This window comes from Mustelus asterias, chromosome 7 (assembly GCF_964213995.1).
Source record: "Mustelus asterias chromosome 7, sMusAst1.hap1.1, whole genome shotgun sequence".
Lineage (NCBI taxonomy): Eukaryota > Metazoa > Chordata > Chondrichthyes > Carcharhiniformes > Triakidae > Mustelus > Mustelus asterias.
The window spans coordinates 83,897,880-83,921,500 of record NC_135807.1 but is presented as its reverse complement, the minus strand read 5'-3'; the positions used below and the strand labels follow the sequence as shown (position 1 = coordinate 83,921,500).

General features: G+C 45.2%; 1 protein-coding gene across 2 annotated transcripts in view; it reads left to right on the top strand.

The window, feature by feature from the left end:
- Positions 1–23,621, top strand: part of LOC144495821 (serine incorporator 1-like) — a 123,679-nt gene that overhangs the window by 67,823 nt on the left and 32,235 nt on the right. For both annotated transcript variants that reach the window (XM_078216350.1, XM_078216351.1), the window contains exons 6-7: positions 7,819–7,988; positions 22,544–22,631. In XM_078216350.1, coding sequence (XP_078072476.1) covers positions 7,819–7,988; positions 22,544–22,631 — 258 coding nt within the window. The remainder of the gene's footprint in view (positions 1–7,818; positions 7,989–22,543; positions 22,632–23,621) is intronic.

The following is a 23,621-nucleotide window of genomic DNA, read 5'->3' as shown; positions in this document are numbered from 1 at the left end:
GTTCACAACAGTAGCTGCATACCTTATGAAGCTTCATAGCTTCAGGCCAAACAAGGTCAAGAAAAGGCTACTAACATCCAGGAGGAGGCTGCTTGCAACAGTCTCCAGCAGATGTCTCCTGGTGGGAGTTTTGAAGGAGGTGTTCCAAGTTAAGGAGATGGCCCCCAGTATTTTTGGCTCAGAATCTGAAAGGGGGCACAATCTATGAGATTCTTAAATATAAATAAAATGAAGTCTTGCTGTTCAACACGGTGAAAGCGTAGTTGTAGTTTTGTTCTGCTTGGTATGACACCAATGTATTTTTCTATAAAACTGTCTAAAATAGTCAAAAGTGGCAATAGGAGGATCGAGAGGTCCAGGATGCACTGGCCGTCCATGAAGGTGGCAGAACTGCAACAGACTCAGAAGGTGATGAGGCCGTCATGAATCCACAACAGTGGCACAGAATGACTTGCGCAGCTCCTCATCTATAGAGGCAGAGACTGAGGTATCTTCAGATGTCTGAGACACAAGACCCAAGGAGGCTCAGGCTCTCAAGAGCTGCATTCACATCCTTTAGACATGCTGGTGGGGGAGACCTAGTCCAACTGTGTTGGAGGTCAATGTTGCATTCAACTTCTTTGCAACAGGGTCCTTGCAGGCATTACTCAGCCTGCTGCACACCACTCCATCAAGATCTTCATTGATGCTGTGTCCAGAAGGACAGGAAGTGACATCTCTTTCACAATGGACCACCAGAGTTCACACAAAGGAGCCAGAGGGTTTGTGGAGATTGTAGCTTCCCCCAGGGCACGGGAGGCTATTCACTGTACGCATGCCACCATAAAGCCTCCAGCTGGCCAGCCCTGCACTTTCATTAACAGGAAGGCTTTCCCCTCATTGAACATCCAACTGGTCTGAGACCATCATCGGTGGATAATGTAGGGATGCGTGAGGTACCCAGGCAGCAGCAATGACTCATTCACTCTGCGTAACGCGCAGGTGCCAGACCTATACAGTGGCCCTGATACCCTGGATGGATGACTTCCAGGTGGCAAGGGTTACCCATCGAAGAAATGACTCATGACTCCAGTGAGGGCACCCAGAGCAGATGTGGAGAGGAGCTTTAATGATAGCCATGGAAACACCAGGGCCATGATTGAGCAAACAACTGGAATATTGAAAACAAGGTTCAGATGTCTTGACAGATCAGGGGAGACATTTCATTTCGCTCCATCTCGTGTTTTCCTCATAGTAATAAAATGCTGCGCCCTCCATAACCTCGCTATTCAGAGAGGGGATGCCCTTGAGGAAGAGAGGATGCCAGATGGAGGCCATTTATCTAAGTTGAGGGTAAAGATGAGGTGACAGAACATACTCATATTCAGGCAGAAGGTCCTGGACATGGTTATATGGATTACCGAGACACAAGGGATGCCTTGGTAAGCCATCGATTCCAATAGGTTATGAAGTCCTGGTCTCGGAGAGGCGAGCACAACATGTGTCTAAACATAATCCCATGTGAAATCTTTGATTTGATTTATTATTGTCACATGTATTAACATACAGTGAAAAGTATTGTTTCTTGTGCGGTATACAGACAGAGCATACCATTCATAGAGAAGGAAATGAGAGAGTGCAGAATGTAGTGTTACAGTCATAGCTAGGGTGTAGAGAAAGATCAACTAAGTGCAAGATAGGTCCATTCAAAAGTCTGACAGCAGCAGGGAAGAAGCTGTTCTTGAGTCGGTTGGTGCGTGACCTCAGACTTTTGTATCTTTTTCCCGAAAGAAGAAGGTGGAAGAAAGAATGTCCATGGTGCGTGGGGTCCTTAATTATGCTGGTTGCTTTGCCAAGGCAGCAGGAAGTGTAGACAGAGTCAATGGATGGGAGTCTGGTCTGCGTGATGGATTGGGCTTAATTCACGACCTTTTGTAGTTCCTTGCAGTCTTGGGTAGAGCAGGAGGCATACCAAGCTGTGATACAACCAGAAAGAATGCTTTCTATCGTGCATCTGTAAAAGTTGGTGAGAGCCGTAGCTGACATACCAAATTTCCTTAGTCTTCTGAGAAAGTAGAGGTGTTGGTGTGCTTTCTTAACTATAGTGTCAGCATGGGGGGACCAGGACAGGTTGTTGGTGATCTGGATACCTAAAAACTTGAAGCTCTCGACCCTTTCCACTTCGTCCCCATTGATGTAGACAGGGGCATGTTCTCCTTTACGCTTCCTGAAGTCGATGACAATCTCCTTTTTGGTGACATTGAGGGAGAGATTATTGTTGCCGCACCAGTTCACCAGATTCTCTATCTCATTCCTGTTCTCTTTCTCCTCATTGTTTGAAATCTGACCCACTAGAGCGGTCGGCATGTTTAATATTTGTGTACCATGTGAACATGTCGCTGTCCTGTCAACACACTTACCATGAAACCCACCCAGACCCAATTTGCCTAATTGCCCTTTAATCCGGTGTACTTCAGCCGAGGTGCCAGGGGTCAGAAGGCTGCCCACTTCCTGCTTCAGATCATGTTCCCCGCGCCGGAGCATATTATTCAACCCCCAGTGAATAAATATTTTAAAATAGATAGATCTGCAGCTATGTACTTGACTGCCAGTGTTAAATAGTTTTGACTGTCGGAAAACACCAGCTCGAAATCTGTTAGACCCGAAGACCAGGTGGATCTTTCCCACTCTGAGCAGGTTTTAGTTACAGGGCCCACTGCCAGTGCCCAGGAGAGTCACTGGAATTGAGCAGCCATTTATTTTCAGTAGAGGAGTTTGAGATCAGAAAACCAGAAACACGACGTCAGCCTCATTTTCACGGATGTGTCGAGCTTGCACAAAATGCAAATGTGAGCTCACATCCACCCATTTATGGAGGCTCTGGAAATCCGGGGAAATATTCGGCTCCCTTTTCTCTGTAGTGCTGAGACTGAAGGAAAGGAATATCAGGACCACAATGCCATGGAATATGGCCCAAAGCTAATAATGAGGAATAGAAGGGATTACAAAATAGCAGGGCCTTAGCTATTGGAAGAGGGCATTGAAAGAGAAGCCAATTAACCACGGGGGCGAGCCTGCACTCACCATCTGCAGGAGTGGTGACGCACGTTCAAAATCCAGAAAATGCAATTTGCGTTCGTGAGTTTCCAAGTTCCAATCTTGCATCCCCCTTGCAGGCAGAGTGGCATCAAATGTGCCATGGGACCCCAGGAAATTCATTTTAACACATTACCATACCCCCTTCACCGGATATTCTGTGGGCACTGGCGTGGTGTAATGCCGGCGCCATTTATAACAGCTTCACCCGGACATGAACCTGTCGTGGGGGTCTCCCTGGGGGCATAAGTCTGTGCATAGCCCCTGGGGGAGAGGGGCATGGCCAGCCACTGGCCTGACAATGCCCCCTGGCACTTCCCCTTGGCACAGATTGGCCCTGTCAGGTTGGCACCATGCCCATGCAGTCCCAACGGGAGCCTCATGGGGAATGGGGGGGGGGGGTTGGAATTTATTCAGATTTTGTTGTGGGCAAGGAGGTGACGGAGGAGCTGGGGATGCCAGTGATGGATGTTGGGGGTGGGGGGGGGGAGAGGTGTGTGATGGGTGGTGGCTCTGACAGTAGATGGGGGGGAGGACCAATGATCAGGGGAAAGGGCTGATGATCGGTGGTGGTGGGAATCTGGCTGATGATCGGGAAAAGGGATGTGGAGAGACGTGGCAACTTCGATCGGGGATGGGGAGGGAAGCCCTCCATGGTGTACTGGAAGGCAGATTTATTCCTGCTCTATTATTGGGGCGCCCTTTAAACATAGCACCCCGATTTAAATTTTATTTATTTATTAGTGTCACAAGTAGGCTTACATTAACACTGCAATTAAGTTACTGTGAAAATCCCCTAGTCGCCACACTCCGGCACCTGTTTGGGTACACGGAGGGAGAATTTTAGCGTGGCCAATGCACCTAACCAGCACGTCTTTCAGACTGTGAGAGGAAACCGGAGCATCTGGAGGAAACGCATGCAGACACGGGGATAATGTGCAGACTCCACACAGACGCTGACCCAAGCTGGGAATCAAACCCGGGTCCCTGGTGCTGTGAGGCAGCAGTGCTAACCACTGTGTCACTGTACCGCCCCTGTACTGATTTCAGAGCAGCCGGGTTTTGCCGGTGAGTGGAGACCCTGCCCCTCCTGTATGACGGCGTGAAACGCGCCCCCTTGATTTTTTTAGGGAGACTTTTGCAAGATCTGAAGAGAAAATTGACTGGTTTCTCTGGAGAGAAACTTGCCGGTTTTCACAGTGGAAACAACACTCTGCCATTTTTGGTAAGATTCCCCCCATTATGTACAAATTAGTTTGAGACAGAGAGTAATAATATTATGATAGGGTCGTGCAATGGAAGTAAATCATGGGGGAAAGGCAATGAATCTAAAAGGAGAGACCTGTTATAGAAAGCCATGGTGGAAGTCAAGTGATCAATGATATATGCAAATTTGAAAAAAAGTACTTGCAGTTATTTTGTATATTCGTAGGTTAAGCAGAAAGGGGTAATGTCACTTTTGAAATTAAAATGTAAATGTAAAGTCGCCATCGTCCCCGATGACCATAGGCCGCTATCCACTTTGAGAGGGGATTGGCTGGAATTAAGTTTCACACAATGTATTGAGCATGTGTATACTGACATACGCAGTAATTTCTAGTCTAGAGCCGTATTTTCAACACTGCATCACAAGCCGCTCTAATACTTATTGGCACTAGAGGTCCCCACACAACAGTTACAACAGGATTTCAATCTAGGACCTTGTATATCTTTTAACATGAGTCTAGATATTAGACTCAGCAATGTTACTGTACAAGTCAGTAACATTTCTTAGATTAATTCCTGCACTAAAATAGTAGAGTAAGAAGTCTCACACCAGGTTAAAGTTCAACACGTTTATTTGGAATCACTACTTTTCGGAGCGCCGCTCCTTCATCAGGTGAGTGTAGGTAAAATAGTAGACAATGTAATATTTTGTGTTATTTCTCGGTTAGAGTTTGCGACATGATGGGTCTAATTTCCACCTTCTTTGTGCCCAGGGGAATGCTTAATTTGGAGGCTAATCCAGCACAACCCCTCTTAGATTGAAAGATCAGAGAGGAGGCGGCAGCAAGAAAACGCAGCTGTGTTTTAGGTCCAGGTATCGAACGGTATCTTTGGGTGGTGTGGAGGTCATCTGGCTGCTGCTTGAAACAACAGCACGAAGGCCCGACAACCAACAGTCATTACTGCTGCTTAGTTGACTTCCCATTTCCAATGAAGGTGCATGCTGCCTGGCTAAAGGCCTGGTTAGAGGTAGGAGGGGAAGCAGTCAGAGTACAGTACCTTATAAAAAAGGTCAATCATATTCCGGCTATTATCACAGAATCATAGAATCCCTACAGTGCAGAAGGAGGCCATTTGGCTCATCGAGTTTGTACCGACTCTTACCCAGGTTTATCACACAACCGCACATATTTACCCCTCTAATCTCCCTAACCTATATAAATTGGAACACTATGAGCAGGATTTTCCGGCCGCCCTTGCCCTAAAACTGGAAAATACATCCCGACGTCAATGGAACTTTTCAAGGTCCGCCCCCTGCCCGCTACGATTCCCGTGGCGGACGGGATGGGAAAATTTCCCCCTATATATCAGGATCATAATATTAGAGTACCTTTTGTATGTTCGCTTTAATCAGTCATACTCATTGAAATGTGTTTAATTACAGTTTTTGAAGTTATTGATAAATGGTAAATATTGCATTTTGCCTGTATTTATAATGATGCAGAATACTTACTTACCTTTTGAAAAATTATCTGTTCTGTGTCGACTCAATGCAAAACATCTAGAAGTAGGTCTGTTACCTGTGTGCTTAACCAGAGGCCAGAGGATCTTGGGTTCGAATAATGATCAAATTTACCCTGTCTTTCATGCAAATAAGATGATTAAAATAAGTACTGATCATGTCTTAAGATGTGAAGCGAGAGCAGCAGGTAATGTTGTTAGGGACTGTACACTGTTTTTGCTATACAATCACCAGCATTACCTTTGAACATTCCTTAGTTTCAGCAATTCTGGTGGCACAGTGGTTAGCACTGCTGCCTCACAGCGCCTGGGTTCCTGGGTTCGATTCCCGCCATGGGTCACTGTCTGTGTGGAGTCTACACGTTCTCCCCGTGTCTGCATGGGTTTCCTCCTGTAGTCCGAAAGACATGCTGGGAGGTGCATTGGCCATGCTAAATGCTCCCTCAGTGTACCCCAACAGGAGTTGGAGTGTGGCGACTGGGGGATTTTCACAGTAACTTCATTGCAGTGTTAATGTAAGCCTACTTGTGACAATAATGAATAAACTTAAAACTTACCCCTAAAAGTAAGCAATCATTCAAAAATAATCTCAGCAGTGCCAGGATTCAGTACTGGGCACTGCTGGTACTGCAGGAAGGAGCAAGAAGGAGAGTGATGACTGCTGCAGGAACGCAAGTCCCGGGCGTTTCGGGTATTTTAGGAATTTGAGGGCCCAGGGAATTGAGAGGGGGCTAGGTGACAAGGAAGGATTTGGAAGTGACATCTTGGGATCTTGGACAGGGGGGAGACAACCCCTGATGCACAGAAGAAACCCTCCCCAGCCCATATAAGGTGCCCCTTTCCTTCCTGTCATTTTTCAACCTCATTATGGCAATGGCAGCATATTATCCTGGCCAATAAGCTTGCTATCAAGCTTAATTGACCTTTAATCATGCATTCAAATAGGGAGGCACCTGCTGTCCTAATGTATTATAGGGGTCAGCTTGAAGGTGGGTGGGCAGGTGGTGGGCTAACCACCCAACGCACTTTGGATGTCCCCCTCACTAAAAACACAGCTGGCGGGTCAGGCCCTAAAATAGCTCCTCCATTGCAGTGGGAATATTAATCTCTATATCAGGACAGATATAAACTCAGACATCTTCAAATCACAGACAGAGCTGCTACAGAATCTCCATTTTCATAATGTGGGGTTGAATTGGACTTGGTACTGAAATTGGCTTCAATGTGCTGAAGGACTTGTTGAATGGAATTGGATTAGCCTAAGGCCCACTTTTAAAACCACATTGAGAGCTCGATCATAGAAATCATAGGAACCCTACAGTACAGAAAGAGGCCATTTGGCCCATCGAGTATGCACCAACCACAATCCCACCCAGGCCCTACCCCCATATCCCTACATATTTACCCACTAATCCCTCTAACCTACACATCTCAGGACACTAAGGGCAATTTTTAGCATGGCCAATCAACCTAACCCGCACATCTTTGGACTGTGGGAGGAAACCGGAGCACCCGGAGGAAACCCACGCAGACACGAGGAGAATGTGCAAACCCCACACAGACAGTGACCGGGAATCGAACCCAGGTCCCTGGAGCTGTGAAGCAGCAGTGCTAACCACTGTGCTACCGTGCCGCCCTCAACATGTTTATAATTCATTAGAAAGTTTAACTAAATTAATGATCTCACTCAGATAATTGAGAAGTGGAAATAAAGAATTACCTGTGAACCAGGAAAATCAAGTCTATTTCAGAGGTCTCTGGGCAAGATCTTCTAATGATCTTCTAGTGCTTAAATCAAAACATTTTGCCTCCGGTTGCCACTTCTATATACTGTATTTTTACAGTAGCTGATGCTTTATCATCTTTTCTAACACTTGGTAAAGAGACCACTTTCAATTCTTTGTTTTGAAACATTGTTTTATAATTTAATAACATTGTTTTGAAATTGTGCGGAGAATGTTGGGTTAGTCATTATAAGATTTTGAGTGATATTGTTCTGTTTTTGTATCTTTGCAGCACTTCGATCAGTTACATGTCTGAATTATGCGTTGTCATTAACCACTGCAATCCTCTGCTATGTGTTTTACACCACAATTGATGGCTGTATAGAAAATAAATTTGTTATTAGCTTCAACATACTTATTTGTGTTGTAGCTTCTTTAATATCAGTTCATCCAAAGATCCAGGTAAGCATATTACAAATCTTAATTTTGTAATAATTTTTAATATCGTCTCTTTTAAAAATGATCCCAAGATTTCTTTAACGTTTTTACAACAGAAAATATAATTTAAATGAATGTATGTGAATTAAGATAACTAAACTTGGATTAAGAATTGATACTGATGAATTAGACATATAAATTAAAAGAAAACTTTGGCTCTTAGTAGCTGACTGCATTATTATAATATAAGTAAAAATTGTTCTTGAGGCAAGAATTATCCAGGTGCATTCAGTAGAAATTGTGTGGTATCCCAGTGGTCATGATTAGGGATCTCAATATCTTGAGTCCATATTGAACTATGGTAAAAGTGGGGCCGAACGGTGGCATAGTGGTTAGAACTGTTGCCTCACAGCACCAGGGATATGGGTTCAATTCCAGCTTCGGGTCACTGTCTGTGTGGAGTTTACACATTCTCCATGTTTGCTTAGGTTTACTCCAGGTGCTCCGAATTCCCCCCACTGTCCAAAGATGTGTGGATTAGGTTGATTGGCCATGCTAAATTAACCCTAGTGTCAGGGGGATTTGCAGGGTAAATATGAGGGGTTATGGGAATGGGGTCTGGGTGGGATTGTGGTCAGTGCAGACTCGATGAGCCAAATGGTCTCCTTTTGCACTGTAGGGATTCTATGAAGTTTTGAAAGATCTGGTCATTGCTAGCTCAAAATGGCTAGTTTTTATCATTAAAACAATCAGTTCACTAATGTACGCATGTAAGCCAGTTCCACATTACTACCGGAATTCTCTGGCCTCCCATCAGTGGGTTTCTTGGCAGCAAGAGACGGCACGCCGTTCAGTAGCAGCGGGATCTTCTGGTCCCACTGTTGTTAATGGGCACCAGAATCCCGTGGCTTTGATTCTCTGGTGCAGCTAAAATGAATGGAGATTTGGCTGAGCGCCAAATTCCCTGTTCTCGCTGGCAGTGGAGGTGGGATGAACAAGATCGGGAAATCCCGCATGGGATTTTCCACTGAAGCCACCCCATGCCGTCAGGAAACAAACAGTGGGGATGCACTGCTGGCGGAACCAAAGAATCCGCCACTAGTGAGCAGCCAGAGAATTCCAGCCTGCATGTTTGGCTTCAGTAATTTCATTGCAAATAGGAATGGACAATAACTGCTGCCTGCCCAATCCCATCCACAGAATAAAGAAGCGTTACGCTCTCTGTAAAATTGCTGTCCAGAAAGAGTTTTACCTGTTTGAAGATTCTCTCCCCTCACACTTGATTTAAGTTCCTGTCAACATAAAATTAAGTCTGGAATTTCCTTTAGAAATTTTGACACTTCACACTCAAACAGGTTTACTTTGAAAACAGAGAACAAGGAATTTCACACCATTGCATTTTTACACTAATATTTGAAGTAGCTGACTTTAGCAGGTATGTGCAATGAGGGCTGCCTCGCTCAAGCTGACTGGCTTTTGTTTGTTTCAACTCATGCACAGTTAAATCAATATTAGTGTTACAGTAAGATGTAAGTTGAATAACCTAATTTAAATATAATTTTGCATTCATATTACAGAAACACCTCTGATTTTGATTTGATTTGATTTACTATTTTCACGTGTTATACAGTGAAAACTATTGTTTCTTGCGCAATATACAGACAAGGCATACCATTCATAGAGAAGGAAAGGGGACAGTGCAGAATGTAGTGTTACAGCCATAGCTAGGGTGTAGACTAATCGCGGGTTTGTTTTTCTGCCTCTTATTCTCTCATATTCTTTTTTCCCTTTTTAATGTTAACTTCAATATTGTTTAATCTCTTTATAAAAGAGTGTTCCATCTGCAAATTCTTGTCCATTGAAATCAGTGGAAAGACAATTACAAACAGTGCCACCAGGGTTTTGCTATAAACCACCTACTATAGGCAAGGCTCTGTCATTGGGTTGGGTGAATTTTAATGCCCTTCCCCATCCCACCACTAATGGACAGTGAAGGTGAGGGCATGGCTAAAATATACGGAATGCAAACTCTTGACTCAAACCCACTAAGTTCCACATTGATTGGGTAGGTTTTGGTGTGACCAACTAATACAGTTTTGAGAGACAGATCCATCATTGCCATATATAGGTGGAATTTGAATGTATTGCCACCAGCATGTATCTCCCAGGGCTCAGTGAGGTAGGGCATGTCATGAGCCTAGTTAAAGGTCAGCTGTTCCAATATTAAGAAGGTGTTAGTTTTCACAGCTTATTTCTCAGTTCCCTCTAGTAAACTGCCTGCTGAGAGTTCTTGTGGTGACACATGTGTTAGTAAAGTTTAGAAGTGCTCACTTACACATTAGTGTGGGTGGCCCAAAGGCTGCTTTAGATTGGACTTTGGAACTGGAATGTAATCAGCAGTCATAGCAATGCCATATTATGGAGGAAGCTGCAAATGAAAACCAGAGAGGTGAGTAACAGGGAGAGATTGAAGTCATGAAAGGCGCTTAACAGCATGTACAGACAGAAGCTTAGCTTCCTTAACTTCTCAGGTGCTTTCTGCGGCCTTCTAGAACAACAACTACTCGCAGCCGAGCCCGATGGCCATGCATTGCTGGTCTCTGTCAAAGTCATTGCTGCCCTCAATTTATTTGCCTCTGACTCCAGGGTGCTACTGGAGGCACAGATGATCACTCGGTTAGCTGCACGTAAATGCACAAGGTGGGCGATGGATCAGTCTTTTTTTTGCTGGGGGTGGCGACATGTGCCTTCCCCTGTGATAATTTTTGTCAGAATGAGCAGGCACTCAGATTCACCGGCCCCATTCTCCCAATTTTTTGGCGCATCGGGTTAGGAGATGTGCGTGTCGGCCATTTTGTGGGATTCGCACATGCATTCCTGACGCATGCGCGTCTGCCACTGCCGGAGAGCAAGCGTGGTCAAGACCACGCTGGAAACCGGCGGGAAGACCAGGTCAGTGATTTTAATCTGTTTTTAATGTAATTTAAATGTCATTATTCAGCCCGGGACTGAATTCTCTGGGCCCGATAGCATCTCCCACTCCGCCAGTAGTATTTCACTCCCGCAGGGTTTAGAGTAGCTCCCCATGTTTGGGGAAGTAGCGGAAGACCCTGCTGGAGTGAAGGGGGGGCAATCGGGGACCCCCAGGCGTTGAGCGATTGGGGCTGGTGCTCCCTGGGCATGGGCACCCTGGCAGTGCCCAATGGGCAAAGTGCCCATGCCCAGGGGGCACCTTGGCACTGCCCATCGGGCATGGGGCAGAGCCAAGGGGGCGGAGCCTATTGTGGGGCAGGGCTTAGGGATGATCGTGGGGGTGGCGGGTCCCGCTGCCACTCTGCATGGTGATTGGTCTGGGCTGGAGGGGTGTTTTGCTGGGGTGGGTCTGCCTCCCGAGTGGGGGGAGGGGGTCTGCCTCCCGTGGGGGGGGGGGATCTGCCTCCCGTGGGGTGGGGGGGGCGATCTGCTGGGGTGGGGGGTGGGGGGATCATCACTACTGGGGGGAGCTTGCTGGAGATCAGGGTGCTCCAGGGCAGTGGGGAGGGGTCGGGGCTGGCCTGGGAATGCTCGTGGAGCTGCGATTGGGCCTTGGGGGGGTGGTTTGGAGGGGCAGCACTGCGGGGGTCCCAGGCTGGCTAGCATTCGAGCTGGCCAGCAAACGGGAGTCTGACAGTGTGGGGTCACTATGCATGCTGTTTAATGAAAGGAAACTTAACAATGTAATGTTTTCTCAAACACCCATATGCCTGCCCTTGGTGAATTACTATTGTTTCCTTAGTTTACCTATTGCTTCTACATAGTGCAACTTCTATGATTTCCGTACTGGTCAAAGCAGGCTGTTTGGAACTCCTGCTGAGACAATCTTGTTCTACAACCTCTAGATCTTGGAGCCCAGGAGTGCCCTACCACAGGTTGCTCCACTTGCACTTGTGCAAGGGCAGCCTCAGCCATTCGGAGATGAGGCAGTAAGTTGGGTACTGCCCACAGGAGGGGCAACAGATGAGACATGGGTATGCTTTGAGTGTAGATCCCACTTCCATGTTCCCTTTCAACATCATTTCCCTCCTAGGTTTTGGTATGTCATTGCTCCCACGCTGCTGCAGAGTAGCTTGGTGCAGATCAGTGATGTGTTGTAAGACCGCAGCCAAGATATTTATCGTTCTGTTAAAGGCAGGGGCATGCTGTTTTCCAAAATCTACACTGCTGTGGTCATAGCTGACAGGTGCTTATTTGATAGTCATGCTTGAAGTTTCAAGGAGGCTACACCCTCCACGAAAGATATTCTTGCAGTGATCTGTGACATCAAGCCATTAATGATGGAGTTGGACTTCTCCGTCCTCTCTACCATTGTGGAGAGACAGCAGTACCTCATAAACTTGCTGCCTTTTCACTGACGACCCCTTTGATTCAGTTCCCATGTAGAGTTCAGCAGAGCTTGGAGAGCCATCAGTGTCTGTTCGAGATGACTTGTGAAGTGTGATTCACTGGGTGAACACCCAATTTGCTGTCAAACTGGCCCCATCAAACAGCAAGTATTTGTGCTGTTGCCTGGTAGTGCACTCTGTGACAGTGCACACTCAGCTGAAATGAGGTCCCCCGAGGAACCACCTTCAGGAAAATTAAGCTCTACAGTTGAAGGCCCTGGAGGAGAGAAGAAAGGGATATGAATTAATGTCCATGTTTTTGCCCCTCATCACAATCAGGCCTATCATATTTCACTAGTTACTGAAATAAGGTTTACAGGACTATAGTCTGATTTTTTTTATCCTCGAGGTGTGTATAAGGAGTTGGGAAAATTCCTGGTTTGGCTCGCCTGCCTCTGACAAAAGTACCCACAAAGGCAGGATCTTCATTGCCAAAGGGTGTGGCTGTGGACTGGACTCTGGCTAACCAACTCAGGAAAGATATCAGAGGCAGACACAGGGCTGCCGAGGTGGGCTGCTTAAAAGGCCAGCCTCAGTGCTCACCCCAATTAAAAGAAAAACACAAAGGCACTCCAGCCCTCACAGCCCACAGACTTCCCATACCTCATCCATGCACCTTATGCACAACACCCACCCCACAGTCTGTCATGCCCTCATGCCTTGTGATGCTCCTCCACCCACCCCATGGCCCCCTCATGCCCTCTATGCCATGTTATGCCTCTCCAACCACCCTCATGGTCACTCATCCCTTACATAAACTATGCCCCTTCACCCACCTGCCAATGGCCTTATACTCCCAGTGCCAAGCTATGACACTTCCATGCACGTAGACCCACTATACATTGTATAGAACCAATGAACCCTATGGTGTCAGATGTTTAAAAGAAAGCTTTTAAAAAGTAATTCACTCATAACTTTCTACTGTGTTTTTAAAAAGTCATTTCACTTCAAGGCATAAAAGTGTCAAACATCCAGACACTTTAGAGTATCAATAACAGAAACCACAAGTCATTGAAACCACTTAACCTTGTATAAATAAACATTAACCAAAAAGATCAGAAAGGCTGAGCTGTCGATCAAGCAATGTTTTCTCTGGGCTGCTGCTACTTCAACAAGAGTAATGGTTGCCAGGCCTCTCAGCCAAGCATACATAATGAGTCTTGGGCTCTCAGCCAAGCAAGCATACATAATAAATTAAACCAAAGAGAAAATACTGGAAAAGCTCAGCAGGTTTGGCAACATCTGTAAGGAGAGAAAAGAGCTGATGTTTCAAGTCCAGATAACCCTTTGTCAAATACATAATAAATGATTTGTATTGCTCAGCAGGTAACAGGACATTGAAAGAAGAGGTCATTGGACACTACAGTGTGCTGGGAATGGTCAATGTGGCATTGTCGGATTTCTGACAGCCCGTAGAAGGTGTCATTTTGTCCAAAGCAGTTAACCAGGCAGGCTGAACTTTGCTACCAAATCAGATTATCCATCCAGAGTGCTATAGAGCCTTCTGGTGTGTGGGGGCAGACCACTGGCCTGGTTCCATTTGTGAACCATAGGGCAATCAGTGTGCCTGCTAGAAAACACCCAGCATAAAGGGGGTGTAGTCAGCACAATGTTTGGATGACCATGGGAAAGAAACCTCACAGGCGCAAAGCCTGTCCAGCCATTAATCTTGAGTGTCACTCCTCTTACCACAGGAGGGGATACTTTAAAATAGTATTCTACAGCAGCAGGAAACATTATAGGTTAAAAAAAATTAAAGATAAACCATTCTAATCTGCAAATGTCCAAGAAATAACTGATATTGAAGAACAGGATGTATTCTTTTAGGTGAAGTGGCAGAACCCCAAGGCTCTTTCTGGTTTGTAGATACAATGGTTAATGGCCGGAACACAAATTTTAAGGACACAGGAGCAGCAGTGTCCATACTTTCTGCTCCCACAAGCATGGCTGAGTTCTGAATTTCCCAGCAATGATGGTGTTCCAGTCAAACTGTAAGGAGAGATGACTGCTATATTAGTCCAAAGATGTGCGGGTTAGGTTGATTGGCCAGGTTAAAAATTGTCTCTGAGATGCATAGTTAGAGGGATTAGCGGGTAAATATGTGGGGGTAGGGCCTGGGTGGGATTGTGGTCGGTGCAGACTCGATGGGCCGAATGGCCTCCTTCTGCACTGTAGGGTTTCTATGAAGTATTATAACGGCACAGAGCTCACCGATATTCTATATCATCGTTCCTAATCAACATTGTCCTTTGTTGACCAGAGAAGCTTGTATAGCTTTGCATCTTCTTTATTCACTATTTACAGAAGAAAGACCAGTTGACCCAGGACACTGCGAATTAGTCTTCATAGACACAACTCCATCCCTCTGGCCACAGGAGGACAGCAGAGATCTTTCATTTCTATTCAAGGAGAGGCTAGACGAAGCAGGAGACAGGTGTGCCAAGAATGAAGGTGACCAACTGCAAGATGACATTCCAGACCTTAATTTTTTTCTTTTTTCGGGAAAGAGTGGAAATATGATAAACAAGGTGCCACTGATATCAATAACTATCTGCAGGAGGAGATCCTGATCCTTGCTTTCTTCTTTCAGGACAGCATAGATGATGCTGATGCCAACCCAGATGTCTCCACTGAGGGGGATCAGAATATTATTTAACAATGTGTTAATGAGGCATTTCTATTCATTAATTCTACTGAAGACACAAGTGATACACAACAACAACCTGATGTAGCAACTCTTTTATAGAGTGAAGAACCAAGACTAGACTTTGCTACTATTGTCTCTACTATTGCCTCTGCTATTGGTGAATTTGAAGTTAAATCTGGATACCATAAAGCTACAGAGACAATCACTACTTATCTTACTATGCCATATGTGTACAAGAAGGCGTCATTTCTCTACCTCTGAATTGCTGATGCTGGTGATAGTGTAGATTCTGATAAAGTTCCAGAGATGTTCAGACCCACTAAGAAGCAAACCCACACCTCCAGGGACCCAGGTTAGAGTCCCGGCTTGGCTCACTGCCAGTGTGGAGTTTGCACGTTCTCCTCGTATCTATGTGGGTTTCCTCCGGGTGCTCCGATTTCCTCCCACAATCCGAAAAATGTGCTGGTTAGGTGGATTGGCCATACTAAAGTCTCCTTCAGTGAACCCGAACAGGCACCAGAGTGTGGCGACTAGGGATTTTCACAGTAACTTCATTGCAGTGTTAACGTAAGCCTACTTGTGACTAATAAATAATAAATAAATAACCATCGAAGAGAGTGCACGAGTCAAACCGCTACCTAGCAAAAAAGGAACTCCTACAGTATTAGTAGCATAATCATCATTTTTTCTTTGGAATATTCTTGGATCTTCTCTTCATCTGTCTGATTTGTTCATAGATGAGGTGTTAATAAATAATACTTTGTTTTTTGTAGTAGTAGACCTCCTACAACTGTACAAATCTTCACAAGAGCTGAACGAGCTACATTCCTTCAAGTCAAAGCAGCCAGCAGTTCAACCTTTCCCTTAATTAACAAGGCCAAGAGAAAATAAAAGAAGAAAGTGAAAATTTCTGCTTGTTGCCTTTATACTGCAGGCCAGAATCAGAAATCCCCACCTTTGGGGTTCGGTGCTTTCGAAGGAGGAGGTTACGGAGAGCATACATCCTACAGATCATCAAGATAGATGAGAAACAGTTGAAAATTGTTGCCACAAGAGACTGAAGTAGGGTGAAGTAGGATGTGTAAATAATTAACGCTAATGAGTAGAACAAAAAACTTGGGCACGGTAGCACAGTGGTTAGCACTGCTGCTTCACAGCTCCAGCGACCTGGGTTCGATTCCCGGCTCGGGTCACTGTCTGTGTGGAGTTTGCACATTCTCCTTGTTCTGCGTGGGTTTCCTCCGAGTGCTCCGGTTTCCTCCCACAGTCCAAAGATGTGCGGGTTAGGTTGATTGGCCATGCTAAAAAAAAAATTGCCCTTAGTGTCCTGAGATGCATAGGTTAGAGGGATTAGTGGGTAAATATATGGGAGTAGGGCCTGGGTGGGATTGTGGTCGGTGCAGACTCGATGGGCCGAATGGCCTCTTTCTGTACTGTAGGGTTTCTATGATTTCTGTGAGTGTGGTATAAAGGATTAATATTTATTATGCTAATAGTTAGAGTGCATCATTAATGATGTCAGATTCTATGTATTTGGAAGCTGAGGGGAGGAGGTTCGAAAGGAATCCTGCTAAAATAGAGTAAATAGTTTGTTACAGCATGCTTTCCAACTCTCTTCTATCAAAGGCACCCAGAGCCCAGTCATGGTAATAATACATCCTTTAAATATTCAAGTTCAGGTTGGGTCTTGGTGCACACTATCTTTGTTGATGCACATTGGGGATGTGAGACCCCAAACCAATTCTAATCAGGTCGCTTGTTGAACTATGTAGGCCCTTTGAGACTGACATGCGTTTTGAAGGGAATTTTGCTTGTGTGTGGCCCGTTTGTTTCCTACACATTTAACTTCCAATTGTCACAGACCCGCACAGCTTAGAGGGAATATTAGTCACCACTGTGTTTAGCACTGCTGTCCCACTTTGACAGGGACCGCAGTTCAATTCCGGCCTGGGGTGACTCTCTGTGTGGAGTTTGCACATTCTCCCCATGTCAGCGTGCGTTTCCTCCGGATGCTCCAGTTAACTCCCACACTCCAAAGATGTGCGGGTTAGGTGGATTGGCTATGCTAAATTGCCCCTTAGTGTCAGGGGGACTAGTAGGGTAAATACTTGGAGATAAGGTGGGTTTTCTGTCAGTGCAGGCTTGATGGGCCGAATAGCCTCTTTCTGCACTGTAGGGACTCTATGATCCTATGTTGAAATCGGGCATTCCAACGTACTGACAAAATTCCCGGATTTGCCTCCAGTTATCATGCCTCCCATCCCCTCCCCACTTCCAGCCAGAACCCACCTCGAAATGAAAAAATATTAGAAGATTTAAATTGTGGTGTGAGGGAGAGCAAACAAAAATGAAGCAGATGTTGAAAGCATATGACAAGAGACAAAGTAATGTAAAGAAATCCTGCACAGAATCTTCTCAAGTATTGCCACTGACCGTTGCAGGGTAATAAAGCAGGGGAGTGTGGTCAGTGCTGAGTGTTGTGATGAATGAACCTGAGAGCAGTGATGAGTAAGTATTCAAGCTGTGTTCATACTTCAACAATGTTTGTCAAATAATTGATTTCTTTCCTGATCTGTAGGCTACATTCTTGGAACAATGTTCCAGGTATTGGTGTCTTGAGTGATGTTCCAACTATCTCCTTAGCAGCTATCTGGAGGGCTGCCTGCCCCCCGCTGGAGAAAATAAATGTTCCACCTCCTGTCCAGTGTTGAAAATCCCAGAACTCCATCTGTGATTGTTGGCATTCATAGGGAAAGGGCCTGCTTGATATAATTGCGCATTGCAGACGGGTAGAGATGCCCCTGTAAGCATCTTGGAACGAGCCTATGGCAAAAATAAATTTCCAGCACTCTTGAAACATGACTACATGGCCCAGCAGGTAGCAGTTCTTGTTTGAGGGGGTTTGAAAGATCAGCAGCAGCCAGTCGGGAGAAGTGTACTCTCCATAAACACGGCTTCTCAGAAATATCCAGGAAGTGCACTGTGGAAAACCACATTTTTCCTTCTGGGTTGGGTGCGCAATGACAGGAGAATTCCTGGCTCTACAAACCTAATCTTTAAAAATGGCCATCCACAGTTCTGATTTTTGGTTGGGGGCAACGGGGTGTGGTTAGGGGCTGCATGACTAAGCGTATACAAAAAGCATCCCTGAGTTGCTGGTTTGAGTAGTAATTCTTGAATGCTGAAAATTCCGAGCTTTGGAGCCTATATTATTGAGTTTTCAGGTGAGTGTCAAAGCTGTCAATGTTGTAAATAGATTATCCCAGAATGGATGACCCATCATGGGCTTTCCCTGTGGCAGAATTGTCATTGCTGCTTCCTAATCAAAAACGTGCTGAACTAAGCCATTGAATGGATTCTCAAGACACAGCCATGGAGGTGGCCCGCCTCACCACCATTACTTGATTAAAATGAACTGCAGTGCTTTAGTAAGCTCGCTGGACTCAGTGGATAAATGAACAACATTGGTTTAGTGCACCACGCACTTGCCCTATTACCACACGGTTCTCTAGATGTGCCCACACTGTGGACCCTTGACCAGATTCCTTACATTTGCACAGTGCAGTGGCATGATAGTCTGAATAAGACAGAGTAAGTCTGCAGAGCTTTCAGTTGTGGTTGAGCACAACATGTCACCTTGCACATGTCACTGCAACATACACAGCACCAGGCATAGGTGCAAATCCCTTCTCTCAACCACTGAATAAGATGAGATGATGCAAATAGTTAGTGCATGTTGCGCTAACGTATTCTGAGTTGCTCATGACCCTTTCACCTTACATTTTCACTAATTGATTTATTGCTGCTTTGGAAGAGATGGGTCAGCTGCCCTATGCTATTCTGACTGGGACCTGCAGCTCTTGGTAGAGGAGGTCCAGAGGAGAAAGGAGATCATATGTCTGTTGCCCAAGACAAACCACCTGCTGCAACCAAGAATGCACGGATTCAGATTGCAGCAGTGGTGAGCACCCCTGGAGATCACCAGAGATTGTGGATCCGGTAGATTCAGTGACCTATTGCGTTCTTGCAAGGTGAGTAGACACAGAAGTCAAAGGGAAGGATCACATCTGCGTGTTAAAGTGCAAAATCTGCTTCTGCATTGAGTTTTTTTATGTGTAAGCAGCATATTTAGCTACTGTGGTGCATGGGTGCAATGAAAAGTAGTACCACCACATGCGCTATATATGAGGGTAACATAAATTAAATTTATGTTTTGGTTGTAGAACAAAAGGGACAAGAATGCAAAGGCGATGGCCGGGGCTAGGGGTGAGTCACTCTACCTGAAGCCCAAGTGCTTAATGGAGCAGTTGACTATGGAGATCGCTAGGTAACTGTCTGTTAGTGATGGCGAATCTCCAGTAGCAAGTGAAAAAAGAGGTGTTGAGATTGCTTGGCACATGGTGGAAATGGTGGAGATTATGCCGTTACTTTGCTGAGCACAATGAAACATTGGCATGAGCGGGAGGGCAATGATGGGGGTTGTGCCATGTGGGTAGAGCAAACATGGTTAAGGCAGCATCAGAGTGTACTTACACAATGAGAAGGGCTGTACGTAAATATCTCATTTTGTGATTCACAGATCCCAGCTCTGCTTGCTGTTGCCCATCAGTTCAGACCATCCCTCAGGCATCAAGAGGAGGAAGAGATGTCCCCAGGCACACAGCCATACTAGTCCACACCCCAACAACACAGATACAAGCAGTTTGGAGGGATGCAGCACACATTTAGTCATTAGCACAAGGTGAAAATCACCGTACCAGAGTGCAGGAGGAGGTGTCAGAGTCAGAGACATCTGCACACAGTCCCTGTCGGAGGAGGATGGAAAGTTATGGCACTGCTGTACTGAGCCTCAGAATTTAGCTTTTGGGGCACAGTATTTGTCCAATCAGGAACAAATGTCCAAACATCCAGCAGAGTTCCCTGACATAGCGAGTGCTCTGGGAATACAATTGGAGGAGTCCAATTGTGAGCCACCGTGAGCTCCACATTGCCCCGGGACTCAACCACGTAAGCTCTGAACGTGAGAGATCGGCTGATCATGTGGAGTAACACATGCAGCAATATTCAGAGTGGACGCAGGAGTCCCGACCAGGAAAGGGTGCAAAACTCCCTCACTGGCCGGGATCCAGCCACTGAAAGGTGTGAGTGCTGACATGCACAGGAGACAGGAGAAGCTACATACCCTTAACATGATGATCACACTGTTGGCCCAATAGTTGCTGGATTGTACGACTGCTGGGTACCAGCAGCCAGTCCCAATAACCTCGCCTGAAGGCCAATGTAGGCCTGTGGAGGTCTCTGAGGAGAATGAACGTAATGAGCATTCCTCAGAACCGTCACCTTCCTCCACCTCCCCACCCCCTCCACCAGAGCCCTTTTCTACTGCCCAGATGCCAGTGACCATGGCTGCCCATACGGAGATACAGAGGCTAGTGTCTGAAGGAGGACTCCAAAAGATGCCTGCACAATGAGGTCAGCCACCATGATCCTCATTGCCATTTAGACAGCCTGCCACCACCTCCTCCGAGGCAACATGGAGGGCACATCATAGGAGTGTGCGTGAGCGTAGGGTGCTATCTCGCCTAGAGCATTAATGGGTACACTGTGGTTAGTGTTTTCACATTTATGTGTCATATTTGAGATGTTGTTGAATATATTACATTTCTGTTCTGTTCTATTCTGTTTCTTTGGTGTGCGCTTGTACAATAGGGAGATCAAAAGGAATAATAAAAATGTGACGTCACTTCTCACCAGTAATATTAAGGGTGGCATGCTGAGTTGTATCTTCCAATTTTCTATCTCAGCGTTCCTTTAAGGGAGGCTTAAGCATCCAACTCCACCACCAGATCCTGATCAGCAAGTTCACCTGAAGCACGATTGCTGAATGCTACACTTTGGCCATGAAAATTTCCAAGTGGCTCTTATAATAGCTGAGCCCAATATGAATGCTTGGTTGAGTTTCAAATGCTCAGAAACAACTTATCTCAGCAGAGGGGCGGAGTTCACATTTTAATTAACAGTTTTGTGAAACTATTAACAATTAGCTGCCTTTTAGAGGTTTTTGAATAGAAGCCTTTGTTTTTATAACAGATTGAGCACCTGAGGTGATTTAAAATCTTTGAATTGGTTTCATGAATGGAAATTGTTTTCGGTATCAAATGAGCTTGAGTGAGAGTTCTCTTAGAATATTATAAGTTTAATTTTCTTTCATCTCCACATGGCTCCTGAAGCCTATCCATATTTAATACTGGGTGAGTGACTATGGAGATGGCATTGGGGTGTATGAGGTGGCATGGAGGTAATAATGTTGGGAATATAAGGTGGCATGGAGGTTGCATGGGGTAAGAGGGATATGGAATAGATGAGTTGAGGTATCAGAAGGCATGAGGGAGTGGGCAAAGGGCCTAACATTCTTTGATAAACTGGGACGAAGTCTCAGAGAACTGAGGTGGGCCTCCTAACCAGCACACCTCATCACTCATCCGTATCTATTATTGCTTCCAAACTGCCTCTGGAGGGACGCCCAACTAGATCATGCCCTAACCTCACGTTCCCAAAGCCAAAGTTGTATATGTGAGTTTCCCGCCTTCATGGTGAAAATTCAGCCCCATTTTCCAGTGACTATTTTGAGCTTCTTAAAGATAGGAGACACATTGGGCAGGATTTTCCAGCTGTGCTTGCTCCAAGGCCAGAAATTGCCACCTGAGGTCAGTGGACCTTTGCATGGTCTGCCCTTGCCCACGACGATTCCCGTGGCAGGTGGGACAGGAAAATTCCACCCATTAGGTATATCATTAATGAAATATAATGGCCCATAAACACTGGTAAGATATGAAAGTGAACTGAGGGGTGGAGACTCACAGAAACAGCAAAGCAGAATCAATGAGAAAAAACCATTGTATTATGCAGACAGCACAATGAGAAAACTGTGGCAGCCCAACAAAGAGGTTGATAATAAGCAGAAAGGTGGTGACCAAAATGGGAAATAAGCAAGGAAAATGGTTAGGGAAGAGGTTCAATTTCTTAACTTGAGAAATGACGTACTGTAATATTTTAACTCATGCTACACTGAACCCCTGCCATTGCAAAATGATTTATACTTCAACTTATGATAGGAACTGCATATGCATTGTTTAAACTTGTGCAAGTTGTACATTTTGGCTTTATTTTGTAATTAATAGCAGTATTAACTGGCTTTCAGAAAATTTCAAGAAATTAGAAAAATTAATGTAAGCAATCTTTTAAAATGTTTTGGTGCTATTTGGAAACATTAATTTGCATTATTATCTTTTATTTTTGCGCTGCTTAACAATGCTTTGAGCAAAATAAGTTATGTCCAATGCAATTTGAAATTGTTTTTCTTGCCTGAATCTGTAGGTTTAACAAGTTATTCAGCAAAAAAAAGCCTCATGATTAAATATGCTTCTTAAGTTATTAGATTTCTTTTTTAAAAAAATATTTACTTGTTCGCGAACAATTAAGATTCTTTACTGAATTGTATTCAATTCCAGGAATTTCAGCTTTGCACTGGTCTTCAATCCTCCATCATCACTCTGTATATTATGTACCTTACCTGGTCGGCAATGACAAATGAGCCAAGTGAGTAGATTATTTTCCTCTTATTGATATAGATTCTTTCTTCATGGCAAATTAATACTACCAGTTAATAAAACAAAAAACGCTGGCGATACTCAGCAGGTCAGGCAGCATCTGTGGAGAGGATAATGTTTCCAGTTGATGACCCTTCATCAGAAGGGTTAATAGATGCCCGTTAATTTACTTTGGCCCAGATTTTGCAGTTGAAATGAGAGTTAAACTGTTAACATTCTCAATCGTTGCTCCACTGGAACTGACAGCAACCTCTGGGGGTCTGCTCATGCGCCGAATGACACAGAAGCAGGGATTTTCCGGCCTCGTTGATCGCGACGGGACTGGAAGATCTCACCGGTGGACAAAGCTGGAAAATTCCAGCCAGAAATGCAGCAGTTATTTCAATGATCCTGTGCTTCCCCAGAGGGTGCCCTGTTCCGATCCCCCATTTGAAAATCATGGAAGTCGATTGAATTTACTGTATTAATCTCACTGTAGAAATTGTGAAGAAGTAGTTACACTTATTGATTAAGGTGCAACTGTCTTTTCAACAGTGTACTAACTTCATAATTACTGCTAATCCTGCACACTGATCCCGTATAGATAATATTCTGTTTGAAGAATGTAATTTTTTCCACAATGATAAAAGATTCCATGGGCTGAATTTTACATGGGGGTGGGGTTGAGGGGGGGGGGGGGGTGCGGGGGGGTGTTGGTGTTGGGCAGTAGGGAGGGTCTTACCCCACCAGACGTAAAGTTGATCGCAAAGCAATCGACTTTGACAGAGGGCTGCCCTGCAGTGATAACATGCTGGAGGCAGCCTCAACAAGTTGAGAGTCAGACTTCCAGCGCTGAGGCAAAGGAAGCTCCACCCTCGAGAGCTGTAGCTAGTCAGATCGGTCAGCCCTAGCAGCTCCTGAACTCAATAGTGGGCAGTTCTGGGACTACAAGAGGACATGGCTACCAGAGAGAAATAAGTCCTGGGTTTTGGATGGGGAG